This window comes from Lynx rufus, unplaced genomic scaffold (genome assembly GCF_022079265.1).
Source record: "Lynx rufus isolate CCGP_SWC_20201006 ecotype Redwood Valley unplaced genomic scaffold, mLynRuf1.p SCAF_45, whole genome shotgun sequence".
Taxonomy (NCBI): domain Eukaryota; kingdom Metazoa; phylum Chordata; class Mammalia; order Carnivora; family Felidae; genus Lynx; species Lynx rufus.
Genome location: NW_025814862.1, coordinates 125,695 through 153,450, shown reverse-complemented (window position 1 = coordinate 153,450; position 27,756 = coordinate 125,695). Strand labels below are relative to the sequence as shown.

The window sequence follows — 27,756 nt, the reverse complement described above, 5'->3', positions numbered from 1 at the left end:
CTGTTTAATGTGTTCTCCCAAATTCCAACACTTCCATTCAGGAAATCTCTATTTTTCTTTTCTCCAGCATTTTCCAACTTGTCTTCTGCTGTTTCCTGAGCCATCTTTTTAGGTATTGCTATACTACAGAAAAGGAGAAATTCACCTTATTATATAAAAAGGAATTTAGGGGCACCTGAGTGGCTCAGTCTGGTGAGCATCTAACTCTTGATTTCCGCTCAGGTCATGATCCCAGGGTCGTGGGATTGAGCCCCACATCAGGCTCCACACTGAGCAAAGAGACTGCTTAAGATTCTCTCTCTCTCTCTCTCTCTCTCTCTCTCTCTCTCTCTTTCTCTCTCTCTCTCTCCCTCTGCCCCCTCCCCTGCACTTTCTCTCTAAAATAAAATTAAAATTTTTTTTAGAAACTTAATGAAAGCCAATGATAAAGTAACTACTTCAAAGAGTTTTGCCATCAGCATTATGAACCCCAAGTCCATAAACCTGAGCTCTCTTGCTTCCAAGCCAATCCCAATGTACAAGAACTTATCAACCTTCGGCTGTGTCACAGTTGCTAATGTCCCATTGGACCAAGTAAGTCACATACCCAAACCCAGAGTCATTGTGGGAGGGAACCAGGACAAATCATAAATTCTGGGAGCCATGATTCATTGGAGACCATCAATATAAGAGCCTACCACCCTACCATAATATGTACATGCATCTTAACCATATGTTTCTTCTGTAACACTACATTCATGGTCAGTTCTTTCTGCTGCCTTTTCTTCAGTTTCTTTCTTAATTACTCGTGTTTCAGTTTTAGAGCTTCTTCTCAATGACCAATCAATTTATTAAATCTTTACATTTCAGTTTAGAAAAGGAAAACTGAGGGACTCCGTAATGCTCTGTGACAGATTATTATACAAGTTAGGAGAAACAGCTACACTGTGTTAATTGTAGCAACGAAGAAAGGAAATGGCAAATAGCTTAAAATAGGGCAGGGGAAAAGATGCAAAAAGATACCTCATGTCTCAGTGAGAACACAGGCATCTGAGCAGACCCTATGGGATCTACAGAATACATTTCAGCCATGATGTCTGCCATATTTGAATTAGATAATTTCTAGAGCGATGGAAAGATAAACAGGACCACCTAAGTTATGACTAACATTTGAGTGTCTTCTGAGTACCTCTGAGTAGGCAGGGATGAATGAGACAGAGCTTCTCTGAGGAGCTCATGGTCAAGTGTAGGAAACAGATTATCATAGAACTAAAATACACAGTTAAAACAAAAACATCTTATAAATATTAATGGGCAAATTTTTTAATAAAAAAATAAAATTCCCTTTATTTATATCAAACTCAGTTTGGCTAATGTGGGAGAATAGGTATTAGAAAAGGAGAAGGGGCGGGAAGCAAAAGAGAAGGGAGGAGAAGAGAAAAAAAATGGAGCACAGGGGCTGCTGGAGAAGGACTGGGGAACAGAAGGAAATGGAATCTACATGGTGATAGAAGATAAAAGGAATGCTTTGTCTGCTTCATTTTATCTAGACTGAAGGTGGAGAAGAAGTAGGCTAGATACAATTTTAAGTTCTAAACTATATTCTTGAATTCCCAATACCCATCCTCTCCTCATACAAAAGGCATTTTCTGAAGGATGGGGAATCCTATCCTGACACAGTAGACACCATTCTCAAATTGAAGGCCAGAGGGTCTTCCTGAATTGAAAGGAAGAGCCTTTAGAGACTTCCTTAATTAGAAGCCATGTCACTTCTAGGCCATGTGACAGCTTCACCTGGAGAAGTGTAGAGTTCTGAAACCAATCTTTCAGAGCCTTTCAGGCTTTGATCACTCAAAAATAGGTGATGAGCTCATTTTGGAAATGCTCTATTCCTTTTATGAAATGATGCAGAAAAACTGGTGGAAAATAACTAACAGTGGTATTTTTGATTGACATTCTAGACCCGCACAAACATTAGTAATCTAGATAGCGAGATTAATAAAATAATCTGGAATCAATAATCTATAATTAAGAAACTAGATAAAATCAAATCCCAGGGTGCATATTTTACTATGGAATTTATTCGCACTTCACAATGCCTGATTTAGGAGCAATTGTAGAAATTTACTTGTGTTTTGAGATGAAAGACACACATTGATGTTGTGCTAGAGAAATACTTTATAAAGATGGGCAGGAAGAGGCCCTGTGTTTGGATGTGTACATTATAGGGTACTTGTGAACACCTTCACCCTACCATTTCCTCTTAAATGTTTAGGAGAACAGCTGAGCCATTCTCTCCATAATGTAGACATGGTCCAACAAATGGAATTCTCAGGTCAGTTCCTGTATCTACAGACTTGAAATGTGATACAGAAGCCACTAGCTTTATAGCACACCAGCGATGAACTCAAGATGTAGCTATAATTAGGACTTGGAAACACAGAGGAAAGACAGAAGGAATCTTCAGTTTCCTTTACCATAACTTTGAAAATAGAAAACGGGTGCCATCCCTTTTGGGATGAGCACTGGGTGTTGTATGGTAACGAATTTGTCAACAAATTTCATATATATATATAAAAAAAAAAAGAAAACGGGTGCCATCTTGTGGTTATTTTAATAAGGTCGCTCTTAAACAATGACTTTCTGGAGAGGCAACTTAACAAAATCTCCTATTTCTTTCTCCTTGAAAATACTGTTAAAATTATCTTTCTTAAACTCTTGGACTTGGTACTCTTACAATCTGGAGATTTCATTAAAATGCTAGACCTACCCACATAAAAACACAATAATATTAGGTGACTACCAACCATGAAAAACATGGCAAGCAATTTTCATAATTCTTAAGAACCGCTCAACACCTGCCTCTCGGTTGCGAGCATGTTGAAAGGTAGGTAGAGGTTTTCGTAAAAACGGTGACATGAACACAGGGGTCCCTCCATCCTGGGAACTGCGGGTGGAATAGATCCAAGATAAATACCCACTTTTCAGCCCACTTATTTACTTCTAACTTTTTACAAGAAGAATATATGTTACGTTTGTAGTTAACAAAAAGAGTCACTAAACCAGGCATACGAGGTTCATCTTACCGGAGAACTGTGTTACTGGATGCTCCCCGGAAAGGTGACACCACGTGTGTGTGTGTGTGTGTGTGTGTGTGTGTAAGCTTTGTAGAAGAGGCACGCATCTTACCGTTAGGTAGTGTTTGTGTACTAACTTTCTGGGAGCATCAGGCACGCCACAGCCAAATTTGGGGCTGGATGGGCTATGAGTCAAAACACGTGCTCCCCAACGGAAGCCTCCGGGATCCTGGCGCAAGCGGCCAGAACTCAAACAGACTTCTGCAGAATTTCTCCAGGAAACCGTCGTGTGGGACGGAGATGGGCGCTCGGTCCAGTGGCTGTTTTCTAATCTGCTGTCACGTTTGAGACCCTGGCCTTTCCTTCCCGGAAATGAGCCTTCGTCCCTGCAAGGTAGTGCCAGAGGCCTGGCCGGAGGCAGAGGCGCAGGCGGAGCGGGAGCCCCCAGCGGAGGAGCCTGGGCCCAGGTCAGAGCTGAGGCGGCAACCCAAGGCAGGGCCTGGGCTCAGAGCCACTCCCGGCCTCTAAGCACGAGTCAGAGCAGTTCTTCGGTGGAAGACAGGAACCCGAGATGACGTGGGCTTCGGGGCACTTGCCAGAGCCCGCTGGGGTGCCCCATTCACATCCGGTGTCAGTGAGGGGAGACTCCTCGCTGCCCGCCTCACCGTCGGAAAACCAGGTGCCCGGGAGACCCCGTTGCCACACCGACTGCCTGGAGGCGCCCCTCTCCTGCCTCTTCCGAAGGCTGGGATGCGAAGTGGGCGCGCACCCCTGGATCTTCCTGCTGGTGCCCATGGTGCCGACGGCCGCTCTGGGCACCGGTTTGATTTACCTGCCCAAGGATGTAGAAGAAAACCTCGAGGAGCAGTACACCCCAATAGGGAGCCCAGCCAAGGCCGAGCGGCGCTTTGTGCAGGAACGCTTCACCGCCAAGGCGCGGAGGGGCCGGTCACCCCGCAGCCTGGCCTCAGCCTAAGTATGTCTGTTCTTGTTGCAGCTCCTTTCCAAGCCTCCTTCCTGCCTGGCTGGCTGGTTCCGATTCTGGTAGGGTCCTGGAGAGAGGGGTGAGGAAGGGTTTGGTGGCCAGGAGAGGCCTGTGGCCCCTGGGGTGGTCACAGAGGGTGAGAGCTATACCGGCTTGAGCTTTCCAGCCCTCGTGGGTCCGTCTTGTGGATCAGAGCAGGCGAGGAGGCTGACAGGGAGACAAATGATGGGGAGGGGGTAAGTTCACTCTACACACCATCCCCCCACTTTGGCTGGCAGAAGTGGTCTGGGGGCAGCTGTGGCCAGTGCTGGCTGGCTGCAGCTTCCAAGTTTCCCGGAGGTAGGGTGGGTAGGCCTCTGGTGCTCTAACTGAGCACTTGAGCCCCTTCAAGCCCGGGCGAAGGGGAGGTGGGTCCAGGCTGGGGAGGTGGGCTCTGCCCCCTCCCAGTTCCCACGTGTCTGGAAGGGCCACACCAGTCCAGAACACTCCTGCTCCCATCACACACACATAACATACGAGGGGGGAGGGAGCATACGAGGAGGGGTGTGGCCGTGGATAGTTAGGACTCCGCGACACCGCCGGGAGGTTTCCGGGCCAATTCTAAGAGGAGAGAAGGAGTGGGAGGGGCCGCTTCCCGCGTGGGTGCGCATAGGTCCCGGGAGCGTTCTCCCGGCGCCCTCTGGCGGGTGAAAGCCGCGCTGCACCTGGAGGGGGCGAGACGCGGGGCGGCCACAAACCCCGCCCCCTAGGGCCCTTAGGTGGGCCCTGGCTTCCCCACCCTCCCACCCGGGTGGTCGAGACGCCCGGACAGAGGCCACCCGTCCGGCAGCGGGACTCCGCCTCCGTGCCTATGCGCGCCTATGCTGGGCCCTGCCCTCCGAAGCAGCCTTCCGGTGGCTCCGCCGGCGGCCCAATTTCCAAGCGACTGTTTCCCGGCGACCATGAGGGTGGGGGTGGGGCGGTCTTTTTCCCCGCCCGCCCCGCCTGCCAGCGCCCGCGAGGCCCCGCCTCTGGTTCGGTGCGGGAGCCGGGCCTGCCTGTGGCTGAGACCGCGCGCGCGGCTCAGGGCGCGTCCGCATTGGCAGAGGCATGGCCCGCGTGGCCTCTGGGGTCAGCCACACCGCGGGTGGGCAACGTCCCTTCTCTGGGCCTCAATTCCCGCGTCTATTAACGGGGGCGAGAACAGAGCTTCAGGGCAGTACCGCCTGTGAGTCCCTCCTGAAAGCCCTGCCCCTGTGGGTCTGACCCGGTCTGGGGTCCAAACGCAGCGATGGACTCGCCGGCAGCACCCCAGGACCGCCTGGTGGAGCAGCTGCTGTCACGGCGGACCCGGGCCCAGAGGCGGCTCAAGGTGTGTGTGGAGAGGGGAGTGGAATGTGGGTCAGCGTTGTGTGTGCCTGCCGGGTCCCGGTCCCAAGGGCTCTGGGACGTGACAGGGACCGGCAGGGCCAGGGTCCACCTGACTGGGCGCTGGGACCCCGAGGGTGGGGGAGGCTCGGTGCCGCTGTCTATAAATAGCCCTTGCTCCCCTTGGTAGCAGCAGCCAGCCACCCCCCGCGGCTGGATGGTGGAGGGTGGCCTCCCACCCCCTGGTACACTCAGGAGGGGTGAGTATTGAGGCCAGGGGGCTTCTCCCGCCTATGGAGGGCCTTGGATGTGTGTGAGGGGTCTGGGTCCTGGTGCCCTCTGCCCACCACCCAAGGGAGGACCCAGCCTAGGACTACTGCAGCCAGGCATCCTAAACTCTACACACACAGACACATTCTCAGGTGCCTGCAAAGCCACTCACTGAGGCGGGGGCAAGGATGCCTGTCACCCCCTTACCTGCCTTCCCAGCTCCAGGCCTTTGCTCACAGGCCCTCACCCCATTTCTGCCATTGAAACTCCCCACACAGAGGACTCTGCCCTCTGCTGCCTCCATGTCTGAGCCGGGTAGGGAACAGGGCATCGGACTGCCCCAGGAATCCAAGCCTGCTCCTGACTTGCCTTGCCCCTGCCCCCCAGGATATCAACAAGCAGTACGTGGGCTTGGTCACACTGCCCGATCAGGTGCACCAGAAGTCTGTGAAGAAGGGCTTCGATTTCACTCTTATGGTGGCGGGTGAGTGGGCTGGACTCCCAGGTGGGGTGGCTTGGGCCATAGCCAGCTAGGCTTTGTCAGAGGGGTCCCAGACTTAACCTGACTCTTTCACTGTACCTGCTGGCAGGTGAGTCGGGCCTGGGGAAGTCCACGCTGGTCCACAGCCTCTTCCTGACCGACTTGTACAAGGACCGGAAGCTGCTCAGTGCTGAGGGTGAGTGGGCCCTATGCAGCCCTGGCATTGGTTCCCCATCCTCTGCTGTGTGACCCTTCAAAGGGGTCCCTTCTGGGTCCAGACCCTGCTCCTCTCTCCCCACAGAGTGGGTCTCTCCTGTTCAGGGTCCAGGAGGAGTGGCCCAGACCACAGTCAGGCCATGAGGCCAGGGCTAAATGCTAGAATGGATGAGAACAAGGGTCCTGGCTGCCCAGTGGGGGTGGGGTCTGAGAGTTGGAGAGACCCCTCCAAACGATGCCCCGACACCCACAGAGCGCATCAGCCAAACGACAGAGATCCTGAAGCACACGGTGGACATTGAGGAGAAGGGGGTCAAGCTGAACCTCAACATTGTAGACACACCGGGCTTCGGGGATGCTGTCAACAACTCTGAGTGGTGAGGAAAGCCTGGCTGGGGAACAGTCTGTGCCTAGGCTGATCCAGTGTCCCCCTGGCCTCACCAACCCTCCTGCCTACCTGCAGCTGGAAGCCCGTCACCGATTATGTGGACCAGCAGTTTGAGCAGTATTTTCGTGACGAGAGTGGCCTCAACCGCAAGAACATCCAAGACAACCGCGTGCACTGCTGCCTCTACTTCATCTCCCCTTTTGGACACGGGTGCGTGAATGTCCTGGGAACAGGCTCAGGGTGGGGGGTGGGGCCCGCCTCCGTGGTTCCCCGTTGGCTGCACCTGTCACTGCTTATCTTCTGCCTGTGCCCTCACAGCCATGCCCTCCCTGAGCCCATCCCACCCTCTCTCTGTGCCCCCACCACCCCCACCATGCCCCTCTCCACCCCTGGATGCTCTCTGCAGGCTGCGGCCAGTGGATGTGGCTTTCATGAAGGCTCTGCATGAGAAGGTGAACATTGTGCCCCTCATCGCCAAAGCTGACTGTCTCGTCCCCAGCGAGATCCGGAAGCTGAAGGAGCGGGTGAGCCTGGCAACTGGGCCTGGGCTAAGTCTCCAGGACCCAGAACACCAAGTGTGCTGATCCTGGGTGCCAGCGCACCTGGCCCCGGGTCCCTGGCCAGCCTCAAATCTGACAGCCCTTGCCCTGCCACAGATCCGGGAGGAGATTGACAAGTTTGGGATCCACGTGTACCAGTTCCCTGAATGTGACTCTGACGAGGATGAGGACTTCAAGCAGCAGGATCGGGAACTGAAGGTGAGCGGCCTGGGGTGGCAGAGGAGGGAACTGGAGGTCAGTTTACATGGCACCAAGCATCCAGGTCCAACCCGGTGGGGGAAAGAGTCTTTTGTCTGGGCAGCAGAGCCCCTCCACCTGGGGTCGGGTGGGGTGGGGGGGTGGGGGTGGGGTACAGTCACTCATGTCCCCACTGGCTTATGCAGTTTGGGCCCCGTGTGGTTAGCGAGTCATGGAGCACTTGCCAGGACCCAAAGGCACAGTCCTGGCCAGGCCTCCACCCGGACCCTGCTCCTCAGTCTTCTTCCAATGGGTCACGAGCAGAAGGGTCTGGCCTGATGGCCACAAGCCTGTGTGTGCCCTGGCTCCCAGAATTCTGAGCTCCAGAGGGTGGTTGTGGCTTTGGGTGCCCCGGGATCTAGAGTGGCAATAACCAAGCCTAAGGCACGGGATAGGCAGCCACTGGGCCAAGAGCAGGGTGGAGCCCTTGGCCCCAGCCTAAGTCAGCATCAGTAAGAGGAGGCAGGGGCTCAGCTCTGGGGAGGGAGGGATGGCGATGGTAGCTGAATGGAGCACTTCCTGATGGGGGATGGTGTCAGAAGGGGAGGATATGCCTGGCTGGGCACATACCCTGTGCCACGGGTATATGCCATGCCAGCTCTGGCTTCAGAGAAGCCACAAGGGTTGGGCAACCCCAGGATCTCTTTGGGGAGGGGCTGTTGATAGTGATACTGGAGGAGCGACCAGGTGCCGAGTGCCCATGTCCCTCTTCAGCCACTACCCCATACTCACACTAACTGGGCGCGAGCCCTTGTACCTGCCCTTCCCAGGAGAGTGCGCCCTTCGCGGTTATCGGCAGCAACACAGTGGTGGAGGCCAAGGGGCAGCGGGTCCGGGGGCGACTGTACCCCTGGGGGATCGTGGAGGGTGAGTTCAGGCATGGGGTGCGACAGAGGGAGTGGGGTGGCTCCCCCGGGCCTGCACCCACCCCACACCCGCTCTTGCCCCACAGTGGAGAACCAGGCACACTGCGACTTTGTGAAGCTTCGCAACATGCTGATCCGCACACACGTGCATGATCTCAAGGACGTGACATGCGACGTGCACTATGAGAACTATCGCGCGCACTGCATCCAGCAGATGACCAGGTGCGCAGCTCTGACCCGGACCTGGATCGTGCACCTCATGTTCCCAGCCAAGGCTCCCTAACAGAGGGCTGATCCTTGCTGCCTTCCCAGATCTGAACTTTGCCCCGACTCCCAAGTAGGCCCCCCACCCTGCACCTTGTCTTCCCAGAGCCGACCCAACGGTGTGGGAGCTCAGGAGGGCAGAGCCTCGGTAGTGTTGGGGGTCAGACAAACTGTGCTTCTTGTCCACCCCACAGCAAACTGACCCAGGACAGCCGCATGGAGAGCCCCATCCCCATCCTACCACTGCCTACCCCGGATGCTGAGACAGAAAAGCTCATCAGGATGAAGGATGAGGAGGTTAGTGGGGCCACAGGGGAGGAGAAGGGGTGGGGGTGGGGGTCCAGCCCCTCCTATCACGTTTGTCACTCTACCTTCTGCTATTCCCGTCTCACCTCCAGCTAAGGCGCATGCAGGAGATGCTGCAGAAGATGAAGTAGCAGATGCAGGACCAGTGACCCCAACCCAGCCCCGCATTGCCATGGATATACTGCCAGTTTCCAGGCTGGCCCTTCCCGTCCCTGGACCCCAACTGGCCTGGACTCCACCCTGGAATAAATCTGGATCTCCAACAGACCTGGGCACAACAGCAGTCTTGGAATGGTCCAGACCAGGACTGTTCCCGACTATTCCCAGCCTGACCCAGAGATGCAGGCTCATAGCCCCCAAACAACCCTAATTTATTCTCAGCACCAGTCCCTCCCCTTATTTGTATCTGCTTCCAAGGGGCCTGGACAGCAGCCCCCACAGCTGGCCCTCTTTGGCCTCGGGGGAACAGGAGCTAATTTGGGCCATGACTTTTGAGATCTACCCCTGCCCCAGAAGGTCATGAACTCCGACTCCAGGCCCTACTCAGGTAGGGGGGTAAAACAAGGCAGAATAGGGGAGCAGATCCTCGGCATCCCAGGTCTATTTCTCCATCCCAGTGCCGCAGAGTGGACGTGGGAACCCTCATGTGCCCCCTCCCTCGGGCCACCCAGCTTACGCTGAGGCCTCACTTTGTGCCGAGGTGGGCCAGTCCTTCCCTACCTCCTCACCCCTCACTGGGTAGCTCAGTGGCAGGTTGGGCAACAGAAGCACTTAGGATCCCTCCAGACCGAAGGAGAGCAGCTGGCTGCAGGCAAGGATCTCCCGGGGCTGGTGGGGCAGGGACGCCTGCAATTGCCCAAACTCCTCATCTAGGGCTGTGGCCTGGCCTGAGGGCTCCAGGAACAGTGGGTGCTGGGCAACCTGGGAACCCCCCACCCCTAGACTGCCATTCCCTGCCTGTGGCTGGAGGTCCTTTCTCCCCAGCAGCACTGTTGCCCTGGGTTTCCTAGACCATCCCTCCCCCACCCCCAGCATGATACCTTCCCCCCCCAATCCCAGTCTCCAGCTTTGTTCAGTTGTGAATGCTGCATCCCGTCCTGGTGACAGGAGAACAATGTTGGTGAAGTCGCAGCGGTGATCCGTGCTCCCCTGGGTTGGTGGGGGGGTGGAAGCCCTGGTAGCCTGCGAGCCCTGGTGATAGCGCTCTATCTGGGGCCGCAGCGTCTGTCTACTGGGCCTCTGGGTTATTTCTGGCGGGTGGCAGCGCTGTGGTCGGTTTGGCCAGGGTGCTGGGGCCTGGCAGGGGCGGGGCGGCATTATCACTTGGCTCTCCGGCCAACGCTCAGCGCTCCAGAACAAGCCAGGTCACCATCCTCTCGCCATGGGCTCCGGTGAGTTTGGGGTCAGGCAGGCCCGGGACTGCGCTCCTTGAGCAGAGTCGGGTTGGGAGGCGCTGCAGTCATCTGGGCTGCAGTAGGGAGATTTAGGGCGGACTTCCAGTCAGCGCGCGGATGGTCGAGGTGGAGAGGCTTTCGGGTAAGGCGGGGCCCTGGGTCTCCGGGGTGTACAGGGACCCGCTCAGGTGCCACACAGGCCACCAGGCTCACTGCGGCGCTTCCCTTGCAGGGCCGCGCCGGGCGCTGAGCCTGCTGCTCCTGCTACTAGCGCCGCCCAGCCGCCCAGTCGCGGGCTGTCCCGCGCCGTGTGGCTGTGCGGGGACGCGCGTGGATTGCGGGCGCCGCGGGCTGACATGGGCCTCGCTGCCCGCCGCCTTCCCGCCGGACACGACTGAACTGGTGCTGACGGGCAACAATCTGACGGCGCTGCCGCCGGGGCTGCTGGACTCGCTGCCCGTGCTGCGCGCCGCGCACCTGGGCGGCAACCCCTGGCGCTGCGACTGCCGCCTGGTGCCACTGCGCGCCTGGTTGGCCGGCCGGCCCGAGCGCGCGCCCTACCGCGACCTGCGCTGCGCCGCGCCCCCGGCGCTGCGCGGCCGCCTGCTGCCGTACCTGGCGGAAGACGAGCTGCGCGCCGCCTGTGCGCCGGGCGCGCTCTGCTGGGGGGCGCTGGCAGCGCAGCTCCTGGTGCTCGGCCTCGGGCTCCTGCACGCGCTGCTGCTGCTGCTGCTGCTGCTGCTGCTGTGTCGCCTGCGCCGGCTGCGCGCCCGCGCCCGCGCCGCGCACCCGTTGTCGCTGACCGCCCCGCTGGTGGCGGAGACGGCCGGAGCCAGCGAGTTCTACGAGTCGTCCTGAGAGGCGCTGAGCGACGCGGACGTGCCAGCCCGACAGGACCCTGCTCCAAGGAGCCCTCGCCCTGACCCGGATCGGGGCTCGTCCTCCGCCTGGGCACAGTCTTCCAGACCTCACCACCCCCCCTGCGGGCCCCGGGCCACACGCGCCCCTCTACAGCGAGGCGAGCCAAAGCCCAGGACGCTTAGGCGGGTCAAGGGGGTGAGCCGCAGCCCAGCCCCTGCGAGGTTCCCCACACCAAACTCCAGTGCAGAATAAACCCTTCTCCCAATCTGACTGGTCTCTGTGCCCCACCACCCGGAAATTCCCCTCCCAAACCACAGGACAAGCCCTAGGAGGTGATTCAAGGGGGATGCATCACATCTTCCTACACCCAACACGGGATCAGTGACTCTCCCAGACCACTCACTTTCAAAGGAGTTCAAGTGGAAGGCACACAAGAACTCAGACAGTGACCACATTATAGGGTAGTGAAGACATTGTGGGGACAGTGAAAACAGTGTTGAGACAGTGAGGACACTGAGGGGCAGTGAGGACACGGGGACGGTGAGGATACTGGACAGTGAAGACAGTGGGGACATCGAGGGCACTGCAGGACAGTGTGGTTGAGAGAAAGAGAGAGGATGTTTGGAGTTGGGGTCTCTGGGGGGTCAGTGAGGGGCCGTGAGGAGGCTCTGAGGACTGTTGGGAGCGTGGATGGGCAGATTTCAGGGCAGTCAGGGATGGGTCAGGGTGGTGAGAATAATCTGATGACCCACCTGGAACTCCCTGGGCATCTGAATTAGAAGCTCAGCCTCTGGAGGACAGGTGAGGCAGGTCCCTGCAGGGTTGAGTGGGTACCAGGGAGTTGCGCAGTGTCTGGAATCATGTTCTGCACTTGACCACCACTTCCCGTGGGAAGGTGCCTCTGACCGCTCGGACCAGCCTTGGTCCCTGGTCTCCCCTATCCCACCCCTGAACTCAGGCTGAGCAGCCAGGGCCTGGGACTCCTCCAGGGTGCCCCACTGTGGCACAAGCTGCTAACAAGGGACCCAGGGTGCCCAAATGAAGGGCTGACACTTTCCTCAATATTGGAGTCCCATTCCTGCCCTGGGTGGGGCCTCCACCCGGCTGGCCCTGTAAACAATGAAGGCCACTCTTCATGGACCCAAACAGGACCCTGACAAGAAGCCTCAGGCCTGGGCCTGGGGCGCCTGGCACAGGAAGGCTCTGGCCCCCATTGGCCGGGTCGGGGAGGCTGCCGCTGACATGGCCTTTGTCCCAGTCTTTGTGGGACAAGATGGATGGCCCTCCGGTTGGGCTGATGCTATCTCAGGGCTGCCGGTCAGACGTGAGGCAGGAGCCACCCCCTCCTTTGTGGGCAGGTGCGGGGCATCCGGCCCATTGTGGGCTGTGGCCGACTGTCCAGCTGTCCATCCGGCCTTATCACTACATCAGGGATGGCCCCTTTTGTACAAATGAACTGTCAACCCCCCCCACCCCACACACACACACACACACACCCTCAGGGATGGCCCAGCACACCCAGAGCCCCTGGTGGGGGTCAGAGGTAATAGTCTTTGTCACAGTAAGGTACACAGGCAGCCTAACTCAGTCCCAGCATGGTACAGGGAGGGGATGTTCCCCCTCACTTTCCAGAGGAGGAAACCAGATGCCAGAGAGGGGTCTTCCTGCTGGGCCTGAGCTTTCTCCACGCTGCACTGGAAGCAGAGCCCCTAGGACTCCTCTCTTACTCCTCACTGAGGCCTTCAGGGAACAAATGTAGGGCTCAGGAGAAGATGGCCTGGGGGTCTTAGGTGACCCCAAGCTAAGAGAAGGAAGCCTCCTGGGCTGTGAGCCCAGGCTCCAGCAGACACTATGGGGAGGGGTCAGCAGGAGCCCAGGCCCACTGCCCACAAGTTTGAGGGCTTCTGGGCTGTGTCCCTCTGAGAGGGTGGGCACAAGGAACCCTGAGAGCCCGGAGCTGCAGAAGCAGCTGGAGCTCCTCTGATGTAGGAAAGAGGCTGGTGTCACAGTCTGGTCAGACCTGAGGAAGAACTTCCTTACTCCCTGGTAAATAGGGCAGCTGAATTCCATGGTTCCTCCTAGACTCTCTCTCTCTCTTTGGTCAGTTCTCCATGATTTAGATTGGCTTCTGCCCAAGGTACTGACCACAGAGGGTGCTGGCCTGGCCTCCCTGGCGAATCTTTTCCGGGCTGCCTGGGAGTCCCCGGTCCCAACTTGTGACCCTGAGCTGACCCTCCATGCACTGACCCTGGGGCCTCCAAGGAGTGTGGGGAAGTGGATGGTCCCAGCTCAGCGCCCCTGAATGGCCCTGTGCAGGGAGGGGGAATGTACACCTCTACCCCCACCTCAAGGGCCTGCCATGCCCCTCCCCCCAGCGTGGTCCTCCATCTAATGGACACCACACCTGTCCCAGGGGCCCTTCCTTCCCCACTGACAGCCTGGTCCTCTCTGCGGTTTCAGACTCCTTCTCCTTCCAGATGGGAACAAAACGGTGGCCACTCAAGGCACTACGCATCCCCCCACACCTGCAGCCCCCAAGCTGTCCGATTCAGGGTCCTTTGCCCTACAGCCCAGGGGTCCTCTGACCACATCACTGCCCACCCCCAGCCTCTCTGAACAAGCCCCGGCAGGGCCAGACGGCATTCCTGGGACAGATACAGCCGTGACGTCCCTCTGGCAATCTTCGTGTCCTTGTCTGTGAAATGGGTTGCGGCCTCGGCTGAGGACCTCCCGCCCCCAAATCGGCATCCGGTTCTCCCCTCACGCGCCGCGACCCGAATGAGCCACCAGAGGGCGCTCGTGGTCTGCGGAAAACCCCCCACGTGGGGCGAGGGCAGCCGAGGTGAGCCCTGGGCGTGCAGACAACCAGGGTCCGCAGAGGAACAGAGGCCAGGAGAGGACGGATTTGCCCAGGCTGGTGGGGGTGGATCGCCGAGACGGCGGACAGGTCGCGCACCCCACGGGAACAGGGAAGGGTGCATCAAGTGGCGGCTGACAGGGAGGGGTGAGCGCGCCCCCTCTACACCCTTCCCCTCCTTTACCTTCCTCTCCCTTCCCCTCCCCGGGGTCGCTGACAGCCCATCAACAGGGAAGATAAGGGACTTCTTCCGCCAGGCGGAGGGAGTGTCAGCTCAGGTGCACCAGCCGCACTCCTGCCGCCTGTTTGCTCCATAAACATATATTGGGCCCCTGCTGTGTGCACCGAGGCGGGGCTGGAAGGAGCGGCTGCGTGGTGGCCGGTGGCGTGGAGGGCGACTAGAAGGAAGAAGCCGGTGGGGATGGTGGAATGGGAGCCCCCCAGGGGGAGTGGAACAGACGCTTCGCCACCTCCCGACCAACCTGGGGGCGAGGAGTGGGTGCGGGTCCTTTGTGGGCCCCCTCTTGCCTGGGGAGATGAAGGGGAGCCTGGGGAGGGGGGCGGCCCCTCGGTGGGCGGAGACTTGAGTGGGGCCCGCGTGGACGAGGCCCTGGGAAGGTCTGGGGGCCCCCGAAGCCCTGGCCACGTTGGGGTGGGGTGCACCCGCCGCCCAGACAGAGCAACAACATTGGGGTGGGTGGCGGGGCCCTGGGGGCCCATAGCTCACTGCACCGTCTGCGCCCACCCCCGGCGTTTCCGATGGAAGACAGGCAGCAGGCGATAAATCACCGGCTCCCACTCCCACCCACCCAGGCTGCCTCGGGGAAGGGGGGCTGCATGTGACAGAGACAGAGCCTGAGACAGAGACAGAGACAGAGACAACCACAGAGAGAGACAAAGGCAGCTATGGCTGGCCAGCTGACACTGGCCAGGTCCTTTTGCTCAGGGTGTCTGGCCTCCCACCCCAAGATGCCCCCCCTATCAGGCCCATCTGGAAACCAGCTGAGAGCCACCCCACCCCAACCGACCCCCAACAGGGAGGAGGAAGAGGGAGGGAGCAAGGCCTTAGCAGCCATAACTCTGTCCACCCTGGAGAACCATAAATCAGCAGGGGGCTCTCGGGAAGCACTCGCCCCCTAGGCTGAGGGGGGCCTTTAGGGTCATTGGTCCTGGTGACTGGGCCTGGCCTTAGCTCTTGTGTCCCGCCCTCCTTAAACAGCCCCTGGGGTATCCCCCAGGCCTACCTCCGTTTTTCCCCAACACAGTCACGTGCCCAGAGCTGTCTACACCCAGGGCTGTCTACAATGGATGCAACACTCTCCTCGTCCTCACCTTCTCTGTGCACAGACAGGAAATGTCTGCAGAGGATGACGTCCTGTCCTATCAGGAGAACCCATGGGCTGGCCCTGCAGGGTCTGGGGATCAGCAGTCCTTCCCAGAGAAGCCTTCCCATGGGGATCTTCTCTGCCCCAGAGGAAACACGGTCTTTCCCTCCTTCTGTCCTGCTTTCCTGTCACCACCACCCCGCAGCGTGGTGGAGGCCAGCTGGACAAAGGGTGCTGGGAGATCGACCAGGTGGGGACCCCTCCATTACTGTGGACATCCCCTGGGGGGTCAGTACTCAGTGGGCAAAGCTTGAGAGAGCCCATGAAAATGTTCCCAAGACCTATGGAGTGTGCTCAGCACCCCCACTGCCCAGACCCCCAGTTCAGCCACTGGCCTCATGGATCCCTGGCCCAGGGGTCTGTCCTGCAGACAACCCCTCAGGGCTCTTGTGGCAGAAAGAAGGCCACTTATACACAGGGAAACAAATGTCCACCATGAAATCTCTCAAAGAGCGGAGGGAGCGGGGACGGGAGCGTCCTTCAGAGCTCTTGGAATTCTGTGCCTGAGAGAAACCCTGGTCCTCATCATGTGGATGATCCCCTTGACCCTCAGAACAAACCTGAGTGCCCCAGCCCCGGGACATCAAAAGCACTGACTGGTATGTCGAAGGCAGGTGGTGGGGAGGGCTCCTGGGGATGTTCAGGCTGAGGGAGCAGCACTGTGCTGCCAGGAGACGCCTGTCAGGGGAGGGTACAGAGGTTGCAGGGGCCAGAGGTGCCCTGGGCTCAGCCTGTAGGAGGGAGAGGGCAGAAGGGCCCCAGATGTGTAAGGGGAGCTCCATCCAGTCATTTGTTGGTTCTGAAGCATTCTTCCCAGCAGTGTGCCATCCCATCTGGAGGCTACTGTCTGCATGGTCTGGGGGGGCTTGGGGGTGCAGGTCCCTTGGACTCCAGCCTTCACCTATCAGAGGCTCCCACCCTCCTCACCCCTTGTCCTACTACAGGTGTCCTTGTGGGGAGGGCCTCACCTCACCCTGTTTAAGTGTGTTAGACAAATTGAGGGGCTCTCGGCCAGATAGACACTCATGTGGCAAGGGGTGGGGGATGGGAGGGCACCTTCAACAACAAGGATAGCCTGACTGGCTCTCTCCACCCACCCCAGTGCTGCTCTCTCTGCCTCTGTCCCAGTCACACAGGACCCTGGGATCATCCCCACAAGGTCACTGTGTCCCCAGTGGGGTAAAAAAAAAAAAAACCCTTCAGAAGTGGCAGGGGCCTGGGGCATCTGGGTGGCTCAGTTGGTTAAGCGTCTGACTCTTGCTTTTGGCTCAGGTCATGGTCTCACGGCTATGTCGGTTTGAGCCCCTTGTCAGGCTCTGCGCTGATGGGGTGGAGCTTGCTTGGATTCTCTCTGCCCTTCCCCCACTTGCACTGTCTCTGTATCTCTCAAAAGAAGTAAATAAACTTTAAAGAAAAAAAAAAGTGAGAGGGGCTGGAAGGGAATCCTTCAAGCTTTGCCAGAGGGAACCCCTGGGGTTTGGGGGTACAGACCTCAGGGCAAGTAGAGGGTCTCCATGCTGCTTCTCTTGCCCAGGTGTGTGCATAGGCCTGGTGTGCCCATTCCCAAGAGGGAGACTATAGCCTGGGGCCAGGGGGCTGGGGAGGTGGGGGTGAGTGTCTGGGGCAGTGTGGGCATCGCCCAGGTGATTGTGCCCCTGGGCCTCTAAAACCCCCAGGCTTGAGCAGGGCTTTGAGGAGGCCTATGGGAGGCCTAAAGGCCAAGCTCTGCTGTGCTTCTGCATGGAAATCTATGTTAATGTGACTTGTATTTAGGAGCTCACTTTTCTCTGTGCTTTGTTTATTTAAAGATGCTCTTGAAGGATTCCAGCCAGATACGAGGAAAGGGCTTCTGTCTGGGCAGGGCTGCGGGGGGTTTGGGGGGAGGGCGGGGGGCGGGCGCCCCTGACAGCCGCCTGTCCCAACACGCCTGCACCCCTGTGTGCCCACTGAAGGTGCTCACCGTGTTCAAGTTGCCTCATCTCCTGCAAGAGTGCGTCTTGGGGGTCCACACCCGGGAGGACACCAGTGACACAGACCAGAGCAGAGCCAGAGCCCATAGACAACGCCATCCTGAGATGTTCATGCAGGGGAGGAGTGGGGGAAGACCATTGGCTCTCTTTATAGGAAAAATGGGGACAGACTTGTTTGTGGGAGCCCTGGGTCTCTCCTGGCACAGAATGCCTCACCTGGGTACCCCTTGCTCCGGGGGTCCCTAGTGAGGGTCCCTATTTTATGAGTCTCTCTGCTGCAGATCCTTTATCTAGAGCCCCTGCTCTATAGGTCTCTTCTCTTTGGAGCCCTGGTATGGAATTTCTGGTGTAGGCGTCTCTGGTATGCTGGTCTCTCCTCTGGGGATCTCTGGTCTGAGGTCACCGTTTGGCAGGTCCCTGGTGTGGAGGTCTCTGGTCTCAGAGGTCCCAGATCGGTTCTCCAGGTGTCTGCTCTGCATCTGGAGGTCCCCAGTGTGGAGGGCAGTGATGTTGTCTGTCCTTATTTGGGGTACCATGGTTTTGCCATGGTGGTCTCCAGGATACCAGTCAGCCCCTTTGCCCCGGGCTGGGGATCCACCGCCACAGAAATCCTCCCGGGGGGCCACACTCCTGACTCTCTTGTGGCAAGGCCAGCACCCAGGGCTGCCCGGAGCCCCCCTCCCCGCTGAGCCCAGAGAGAGCCCTTTGCAAAGACATGTCTGCCTCATCGAGGATAGGTTCCTGTCTCCTCCTTTGTCCCCACAAGCACAGGCTTGCATGGGTCAATTCATACTAAAGGTCCAAGTGCCAGTTTTCACTGACCAGTTCAACCATTTTGCAAAGCTTCAGGCCCCCTCAGATGGGGTTTCCACCAAGCCTGTCAGAGCTGAGGAAGATTCAGAAGTCCTGCCTATCACTTCAAGTGTTCCCTCCCTGCTGCATTCTTTATCCCCAATTCCAAATTCCCCCAAAGCTCTGAAACTTAAAGTGTTCAAAACTCTGTAACAAAGGCAGCCCTGGGCTGATGTGTAACCATGTGTTATGGCCTTTATTAATTCCAGTTCATGTAAATAGTCGCACTTCACTACCGACACCTTTTTTAAATGTTTGTTTGTTTGTTTGTTTATGTATTTATTTTAAGAGAGAGAGAGATTGTGAGCGGGAGACGGGCAGAGAGAGAGGGGGAGAGTGAGAATCCCAAGCAGGCTCCATGCTGTCAGCACAGAGCCCAAACCCGTGAGATCACAACCTGAGCCAAAATCAAGAGTTGGACGCTTAACCGACTGGGCCACCTGGACACCCCTCATTTCACTACAAACATCTTTAAAAGTTTTTTTTTTAATGTTTATTTATTTTTGAGAGAGACAGAGACAGAATACAAGTGGGGGAGGGGTAGAGAGTGAGGGAGACACAGAATCCAAAGCAGGCTCCAGGCTCTGAGCTGTCAGCACAGAGCCCAGCACGGGGTTCGAACTCACAGACCAAGAGATCATGACCTGAGCTGAGGTCGGACGCTTAACCTACTGAGCTACCCTGGTACCCCTCCACTACAAACATCTTAATGTGTTTGGTTACCAGCAGCTGCAGCCGGCTCCAATGAGTTATCATGTACTGTATGAGATATATGACAAATTCTGAATTCCAAACACATCTGGCCCTGAGGCTTTGGATGAGGGGTCTGAGCGGTGGAGTGTCCCCACACTGGTCACAGCTCTGGACTACATGGAGGTCCCAGTGGAGGGGGAAATGGGCGTTTGACACAGAACTTTGCAGAGCAATGCTGCTGCTTACATGGCTTTTTCATTTTCTGAGCAAACAACTCTGTGCTAGGTGCTGGTGATTCAGAGATGGAGGAGGACCAAGGGGCACACAAGGGGCTAGGGAGAAAGGAGCGCTTCCTGAGTGTGGAAGGTACAGCAGGCCATGTCCTCCTAAGGGGGCTGTCATTGGGGGAGCTGGTGACCACAGGTCTGCCTGTCCTTTCTGTGGGACCGAAGACTCCAGATATGACATCTGAGAGCACTCCAGGGAAGCCAAAGGTACTTGGGAGTGTGATAGTGACGGAAGACAGGACGCACTCATGCTTGAGAATCTTGCCAATCACTGAAGGTCTGGAGCCTCAGTTTCCCCATCTGTAAATGGGGTGCAGGCCCTGGCCCTGCCTTCAGTGCCACTGACTGGCCTCTAGCACAGGAGGCCAAGATCTCCCTGCCCCCCTTCTCAGGGTGGTAGCAGTTCTGGCTGCCATCTGCAGAGCAGAGGGTGTACAGCTGGGGTGGGGAGTGGGGGAGCAGGCAGGCTTGAGGTCGGTCCGTCCTGTCCCAGATGTCAGCTCGGTTACTCTTTAGAAATAATCCCAGAAAATAAGCCAGAAAAAGAGAAGAGGGACAACGGCCCAGGGGCTTGGACTTTGCAGCTTGCCTAGGTGTCTCCTCCCAGAGTAGATGTGCACAGCACTGAACAGGCTGCAGGAGGGAAGCTGGGGCACCGGCCCTGCGCCGGGCATCCGGCCGTCCGTGGGGTGACCATCACCTCTCCTGCTGTGGCCAGGCGCAGGACTCCACAGGCCAGCACCTCCATCGTCCATGGTGAGGTGAGGAGCGGCTGGCAGGAGGCCGCCAGTCCCTGGGGGGCAAGGTCTTACGGAAGAACCACACGTTGGGAAGGTCAGAGGCTGAGGCACCGACTGGGGTCCCTCGAGAGCGAGGCAGGCAGAGTCCAGGCCTGGGCATGGGAGACGCGAGGTGTGGCGGGAGTCGGGCAGCCGCCTTGCGTGGGCTGGGGCATCGTGGGCGTCGCTGGGTTCCCGGGGGGCGCTGGCCTGCGGCTGTGAGCGAGGGCGTCGCCCGGAGGCGGCGGGCGCGGGCCCTTGGGGGGCGCCTGGGTCCCCGTCCCCGCCAGCCGCGCCGGGTCGCGCGTGGGCGCGGTGGGCGCGATTGGCTGGCGGGCGCGCGGGTGGGGCGGGCAGCCGCGACTCTTACTGCTTCTCCATCTCCAGGAAGAGCACCGAGGTCAATTTCGCTTGTATGCTAGCGGTCTCCAACACCACCTCCCTGCTAGAACCAGCAATCTTATCAGAAGTTAGTAAAGTGGATGACGTGATCCAGGATCTGTATGCGATGGGGGAAAACGGAACCCAGATCCACTACAATCAGGTGTGTGCCAAGCACCAGGGTCTCTGCCTGCCTTCCAACCCACTCCTGTATGCCTGGCGGATGAACAGGGACCTCGACCTGAGAAATGTCACTTTCCCAATCTACAACCACACCAGTCAGCCCACCTACCTGGCTGGCACCATTGGAGGAACATTCTTAGGCGAGAGGATGGGGATGAACCAGATACTCCTGGAAGCCAAAGCCGTGAGGCTGCTCTACTACCTGAAAACTGAGGATGGAGAGGACAACGAGCGTAGTAAGAAATGGTTGACCCATTTTCTGAACCAATCTAGCAACATTGAAAAGAGTCTGGCCTCGAAGAGGATCCAGGTATCTGCTGGCTGAGTTTTATAGGGAGACCAGGAGAAGGTGGGAGGGGTAAGAACACGTTTTCCAAGTAGTAGCACTCCTGGATTATTTGTTGGAGTCCTTGACTTGCAGCTGGGAGTGCTCTACTCTGTTTGGCACTTAATCCAACTTCCTTAATCTCACACACCAAAGGATGCCACACAGCATAAATCCTTAATAATATTCTGGTGGAAAACACAAATCCTACATCCCTAAGGTAGGTCTGCTCAGTGCAGACATTGATCATCAGGTTTTCCAGTCAAATTACTTTAAAACCCTTACTCTTAAAGTCTTTGCTATTTGGCGGAACCCTCTGAAATGTGTTTGGGGTTCATTGGAATAAAAGCAACAAACTTTTAAGAAGTTCCATGGTATTATTGAAAAGAGAATTAGCTCACCGTTTACCAAGTAAGTTATATAGCCTAGTGCCAGGCACATGCTAGCTATTCTGTAACTAATAGTTGTGAATAAGCCTGGTCAAAGTGAGACAACTATTGGAAAAATACCAGATCCTTCTGAAATATCGATGAAATTAAAATAGTAAAAGACAACGACCTACTAAAATTCTAGAAAAAGCCACAATTTCTGTAATTATGAATGGTTTCACAATCTTAGGTAGATCTCAGATTTTGTGTATTCAGGAGGTTTAAACCTTGGGTTTCTGAAAGAAACTATGGAAAGCGTGCCACAGATTTGTGGGAAGAAGCACACCTATGTTAATCTTCTTTATTCTAAAATCACGATTCACATATTTTGATCTTTTACTAAATCTTCACATGTTTCAATCAGTAAGCTATAGTGTTTCAATAGGGTTTGTAACTCACACAAATATTGGAATGAAAAGTTATTTACTTGACTAAACTTTTGTGGCAGGTGGTCTACTTGACATCAATTTCTACACAACGGAACTTGAAGCAACTTTGATGACAGTGATCCGTTTGTTTCACTTGGCATAACTTCTAATCATATTATTTGCAATCCTATCATGCTACAGGTAAAATGGTTTCATTGTTTCTTAACTCTTTTTAACAGATATTTTTGGGTGGCAAAATACATATAATTGATATAAAATATGCCATTCTAATCATTTTTAAGTGTATATTTCAGTGGCATTAATTACATCCACACTGTTGTGCAACCATCACAACTATCTGGGTTTTTTTTTTCATTTTTATGTTTCTACGTTTCTTTATTTTTGATAGAGAGAGACAGAGCACAAGTGGGGGAGGGGCAGAGAGAGAAGGAGACAGGATTGGAAGCAGGCTCCAGGCTCTGAGCTGTCAGCACATAGCCTGCCGTGGGGCTCGAACCCACAGACCGGGAGATCATGACCTGAGCCGAGGTCGGATGCTTAATGAGCCACCCAGGCGCCCCACAACTGTCTGTCTCTAAATCTTTCCATCCCCCCAAACAGAAACTGTATAACCCTTAGGCAGTAACTCTCCATGGCCTCCCCCCAGTCCCGGCTAACCTTCATCTACTTTCTATCTCTATGAATTTGCTTATTCTAGAGATTTCATATAAGTGGAATCACACAATATTTGTACTTTTGTGACTGGTTTATTTCACTTGGCATAATGTTTTCAAGGCTCCTCTATATCCAGGCATGTATCAAACCCTCATTCATTTTTATGACTGGTATTTCACCGTATACATACAGCACTGTTTGTTTATACACTTAACTGTTGACGGGCACTTGGAATGTTTCCACTTTTTGGCTTTTGTGAATAATGCTGCAACGAACATTGATGTACAAATATTTTCTTGAGCTCCTGTTTTCAGTTATTTTCAGTATATACCTGGGAATGGAATTGGTGGGTGGAGTGATAATTCTATGTTCAGTTCTTTGAAGAACCGCCAAATCCTACCAGCGATGTATAAAGGTTCCAATTTCTCCGCATCCTCACCAACACTTGTTTTTTGTTTTATTGATAATAGTCAACTTAATAGTGACAAAGTGCGGTTTGATTTACATTTCCCTAATTACTAATGATCTTAAGTACCTTTTCATGTGTTTATTGGCCATATGTACATCTTTGGAGAAATGTCTATGCAAGTCCTTTGCCCATTTTTTAATGTGGTTGTCTTTTTGTTTTTGAGTCCTATTGTTTTTGGTTTGTATATTTTGTATATTTATATTGTACATTTATATTGTATTTTATATATAATATACAATACAATATATATTGTATATTTATATTGTACATTTATATTGTATATTTGTATACTTTGTATATTTGATTTTAAGTTTTTTTTTCTTATTTCGAGAGAGAAGAAGTATGAATGGGGGAGGGTCAGAAAGAGAGGAGAGAGAGAGAATCCCAATCAGGCTCCACACTGCCAGCACAGAGCCTGATGTGGGGCGTGAACCCACAAACCATGAGATCATGACCTGAGCTGAAGTCGGATACTCAACTGACTGAACCACCCAGACACCTCAGTATTTTGTATGTTTTAAATATTAAACCTTTATCAGATATATGATTTATAAATATTTTCTCCCACTCTGTGCATTGTCTCTTCACTTTCTTGATAATGTCTTTAATGCACAAGAGTTTTTAATTTTGATGAAATCCACTTTATCTTATTTTGTTCTTTTGCTACTTATACTTATATCTAAGAATCCATTGACAAGTTCAATGTCATGCACATTTGCCCTGTGTTTCCTTCTAAGAGTTTTATGGTTTTAGCCCTCATATTTAGGTTGTTGATCAATTTTTAGTTCACTTTTGTATATGTAGTGTGAGTAGGGGTTTAGCTTCATTCTTGTGCGTGTAAATCCATGTGGAAATCCATGTTTCCATGTTGATTGCTGGAAATCCAGTTTTCCAAGTCCCATGTGATGAACAGACTATTCTTTCCCAGTTGATTGGACTTGGCATCCTTGTAAACAATCAATTGGTTGTAGATGTATGGGTTTATTTCTGGACTCTAAATTATATGCCATGAGCCTACATGTCTGTTGATGTGCCAGGACCACACTGTTTTGATTCCTGTAGCTTTGTTATGAGTTTTGAAATCTGGAAATCTCAGCCCTCCAATTTTTATCGTCTTTTTCATGATTATTTTGGATATCTAGGACCCTTGCAATTCCATATGAATTTGAGGGTTGGCTTTTCCATTTCTGGGGTGGGGGGGAAGGTCATTGAAATTTTGATAAAGATTGTGTTGAATCTGTAGGTTGTTTTAAGTGAGATTAACATTTTAACAATACTGTCTTCCTCCCCGTGAACTAAGGTTGCATCTCCATTAACTTGGGTCTTCTTTAGTTTCATTCACTAGATTTTTGCAGCTTTCTGTCTTTCAGCTCCTTGGTTAAATTTATTTCTAAATATTTTATTCTTTTTTTTTTTTAACAGTCAAATACTTTATTTTTTTTATATGAAGTTTATTGACAAATTGGTTTCCATACAACACCCAGTGCTCATCCCAAAAGGTGCCCTCCTCAATACCCATCACCCACCCGCCCCTCCCTCCCACCCCCCATCAACCCTCAGTTTGTTCTCAGTTTTTAACAGTCTCTTATGCTTTGGCTCTCTCCCACTCTAACGTCCTTTTTTTTTTTTTTACCTTCCCCTCCCCCATGGGTTCCTGTTAAGTTTCTCAGGATCCACATAAGAGTGAAACCATATGGTATCTGTCTTTCTCTGTATGGCTTATTTCACTTAGCATCACACTCTCCAGTTCCATCCACGTTGCTACAAAAGGCCATATTTCATTTTTTCTCATTGCCACGTAGTATTCCATTGTGTATATAAGCCACAATTTCTTTATCCATTCATCAGTTGATGGACATTTAGGCTCTTTCCATAATTTGGCTATTGTTGAGAGTGCTGCTATGAACATTGGGGTACAAGTGCCCCTATGCATCAGTACTCCTGTATCCCTTGGGTAGATTCCTAGCAGTGCTATTGCTGGGTCATAGGGTAGGTCTATTTTTAATTTTCTGAGGAACCTCCACACTGCTTTCCAGAGCGGCTGCACCAATTTGCATTCCCACCAACAGTGCAAGAGGGTTCCCGTTTCTCCACATCCTCTCCAGCATCTATAGTCTCCTGACTTGTTCATTTTGGCCACTCTGACTGGCGTGAGGTGATACCTGAGTGTGGTTTTGATTTGTATTTCCCTGATAAGGAGCGACGCTGAACATCTTTTCATGTGCCTGTTGGCCATCTGGATGTCTTCTTTAGAGAAGTGTTTATTCATGTTTTCTGCCCATTTCTTCACTGGGTTATTTGTGTTTCGGGTGTGGAGTTTGGTGAGCTCTTTATAGATTTTAGATACTAGCCCTTTGTCCGATATGTCATTTGCAAATATCTTTTCCCATTCCGTTGGTTGCCTTTTCGTTTTGTTGGTTGTTTCCTTTGCTGTGCAGAAGCTTTTTATCTTCATAAGGTCCCAGTAATTCACTTTTGCTTTTAATTCCCTTGCCTTTGGGGATGTGTCGAGTAAGAGATTGCTACGGCTGAGGTCAGAGAGGTCTTTTCCTGCTTTCTCCTCTAAGGTTCTGATGGTTTCCTGTCTCACATTTAGGTCCTTTATCCATTTTGAGTTTATTTTTGTAAATGGTGTGAGAAAGTGGTCTAGTTTCAACCTTCTGCATGTTGCTGTCCAGTTCTCCCAGCACCATTTGTTAAAGAGACTGTCTTTTTTCCATTGGATGTTCTTTCCTGCTTTGTCAAAGATGAGTTGGCCATATGTTTGTGGGTCTAGTTCTGGGGTTTCTATTCTATTCCATTGGTCTGTGTGTCTGTTTTTGTGCCAATACCATGCTGTCTTGATGATGACAGATTTGTAGTAGAGGCTGAAGTCTGGGATTGTGATGCCTCCTGCTTTGGTCTTCTTCTTCAAAATTCCTTTGGCTATTCGGGGCCTTTTGTGGTTCCATATGAATTTTAGGATTGCTTGTTCTAGTTTCGAGAAGAATGCTGGTGCAATTTTGATTGGGATTGCATTGAATGTGTAGATAGCTTTGGGTAGTATTGACATTTTGACAATATTTATTTTTCCAATCCATGAGCAGGGAATGTCTTTCCATTTCTTTAAATCTTCTTCAATTACCTTCATAAGCTTTCTATAGTTTTCAGCATACAGATCCTTTACATCTTTGGTTAGATTTATTCCTAGGTATTTTATGCTTCTTGGTGCAATTGTGAATGCGATCAGTTTCTTTATTTGTCTTTCTGTTGCTTCATTGTTAGTGGATAAGAATGCAACTGATTTCTGTACATTGATTTTGTATCCTGCAACTTTGCTGAATTCATGTATCAGTTCTAGCAGACTTTTGGTGGAGTCTATCGGATTTTCCATGTATAATATCATGTCATCTGCAAAAAGCGAAAGCTTGACTTCATCTTTGCCAATTTGATGCCTTTGATTTCCTTTCGTTGTCTGATTGCTGATGCTAGAACTTCCAGCACTATGTTAAACAACAACGGTGAGAGTGGGCATCCCTGTCGTGTTCCTGATCTCAGGGAAAAAGCTCTCAGTTTTTCCCCGTTGAGGATGATGTTAGCTGTGGGCTTTTCATAAATGGCTTTTATGATCTTTAAGTATGTTCCTTCTATCCCGACTTTCTCTAGGGTTTTTATTAAGAAAGGGTGCTGGATTTTGTCAAAGGCCTTTTCTGCATCGATTGACAGGATCATATGGTTCTTCTCTTTTTTTTTTGTTAATGTGATGTATCACGTTGATTGATTTGCGAATGTTGAACCAGCCCTGCATCCCAGGAATGAATCCCACTTGATCATGGTGAATAATTCTTTTTATATGCTGTTGAATTCGATTTGCTAGTATCTTATTGAGAATTTTGGCATCCATATTCATCAGGGATATTGGCCTGTAGTTCTCTTTTTTTACTGGGTCTCTGTCTGGTTTAGGAATCAAAGTAACACTGGCTTCATAGAATGAGTCTGGAAGTTTTCCTTCCCTTTCTATTTCTTGGAATAGCTTGAGAAGGATAGGTATTATCTCTGCTTTAAACGTCTGGTAGAACTCCCCTGGGAAGCCATCTGGTCCTGGACTCTTATTTGTTGGGAGATTTTTGATAACCGATTCAATTTCTTCGCTGGTTATGGGTCTGTTCAAGCTTTCTATTTCCTCCTGATTGAGTTTTGGAAGAGTGTGGGTGTTCAGGAATTTGTCCATTTCTTCCAGGTTGTCCAATTTGTTGGCATATAATTTTTCATAGTATTCCCTGATAATTGTTTGTATCTCTGAGGGATTGGTTGTAATAATTCCATTTTCATTCATGATTTTATCTATTTGGGTCATCTCCCTTTTCTTTTTGAGAAGCCTGGCTAGCGGTTTGTCAATTTTGTTTATTTTTTCAAAAAACCAACTCTTGGTTTCGTTGATCTGCTCTACAGTTTTTTTAGATTCTATATTGTTTATTTCTGCTATGATCTTTATTATTTCTCTTCTTCTGCTGGGTTTAGGCTGCCTTTGCTGTTCTGCTTCTAGTTCCTTTAGGTGTGCTGTTAGATTTTGTATTTGGGATTTTTCTTGTTTCTTGAGATAGGCCTGGATTGCAATGTATTTTCCTCTCAGGACTGCCTTCGCTGCGTCCCAAAGCGTTTGGATTGTTGTATTTTCATTTTCGTTTGTTTCCATATATTTTTTGATTTCTTCTCTAATTGCGTGGTTGACCCACTCATTCGTTAGTAGGGTGTTCTTTAACCTCCATGCTTTTGGAGGTTTTCCAGACTTTTTCCTGTGGTTGATTTCAAGCTTCATAGCATTGTGGTCTGAAAGTATGCATGGTATAATTTCAATTCTTGTAAACTTATGAAGGGCTGTTTTGTGACCCAG

The 27,756-nt window shown here is 52.9% G+C and overlaps 3 protein-coding genes across 3 annotated transcripts in view; all 3 read left to right on the top strand.

Moving 5' to 3' along the window:
- The first annotated feature begins 3,627 nt into the window (after positions 1-3,627).
- LOC124525670 (patched domain-containing protein 3-like) overlaps positions 3,628-27,756 on the top strand; it is a 39,663-nt gene continuing 15,534 nt past the window's right edge. Inside the window, 4 exon segments of the mRNA XM_047098222.1 lie at positions 3,628-3,989; positions 20,415-20,928; positions 21,820-21,847; positions 21,850-21,940. Of these exon segments, the coding sequence (XP_046954178.1) occupies positions 3,628-3,989; positions 20,415-20,928; positions 21,820-21,847; positions 21,850-21,940 (995 nt within the window).
- LOC124525705 (septin-5-like) lies at positions 6,102-9,241 on the top strand. The gene is made up of 10 exons (XM_047098267.1): positions 6,102-6,142; positions 6,249-6,335; positions 6,609-6,732; positions 6,819-6,953; positions 7,150-7,267; positions 7,400-7,501; positions 8,311-8,407; positions 8,493-8,628; positions 8,865-8,967; positions 9,069-9,241. The coding sequence occupies exons 1-10, from the start codon at positions 6,133-6,135 to the stop codon at positions 9,105-9,107; spliced, it is 951 nt and encodes a 316-aa protein (XP_046954223.1). The 5' UTR covers positions 6,102-6,132; the 3' UTR covers positions 9,108-9,241.
- LOC124525707 (platelet glycoprotein Ib beta chain-like) lies at positions 10,267-11,496 on the top strand. Its single transcript, XM_047098268.1, has 2 exons — positions 10,267-10,367; positions 10,603-11,496. The coding sequence occupies exons 1-2, from the start codon at positions 10,358-10,360 to the stop codon at positions 11,226-11,228; spliced, it is 636 nt and encodes a 211-aa protein (XP_046954224.1). The 5' UTR covers positions 10,267-10,357; the 3' UTR covers positions 11,229-11,496.

Bases quoted from the DNA above. Each gene is read 5' to 3' on its own strand.
- LOC124525705 (XM_047098267.1), top strand. The intron at 6,733-6,818 runs GTGAGGAAAGCC...GCCTACCTGCAG, and splicing joins GCTGTCAACAACTCTGAGTG to CTGGAAGCCCGTCACCGATT. The intron at 6,954-7,149 runs GTGCGTGAATGT...TGCTCTCTGCAG, and splicing joins ATCTCCCCTTTTGGACACGG to GCTGCGGCCAGTGGATGTGG.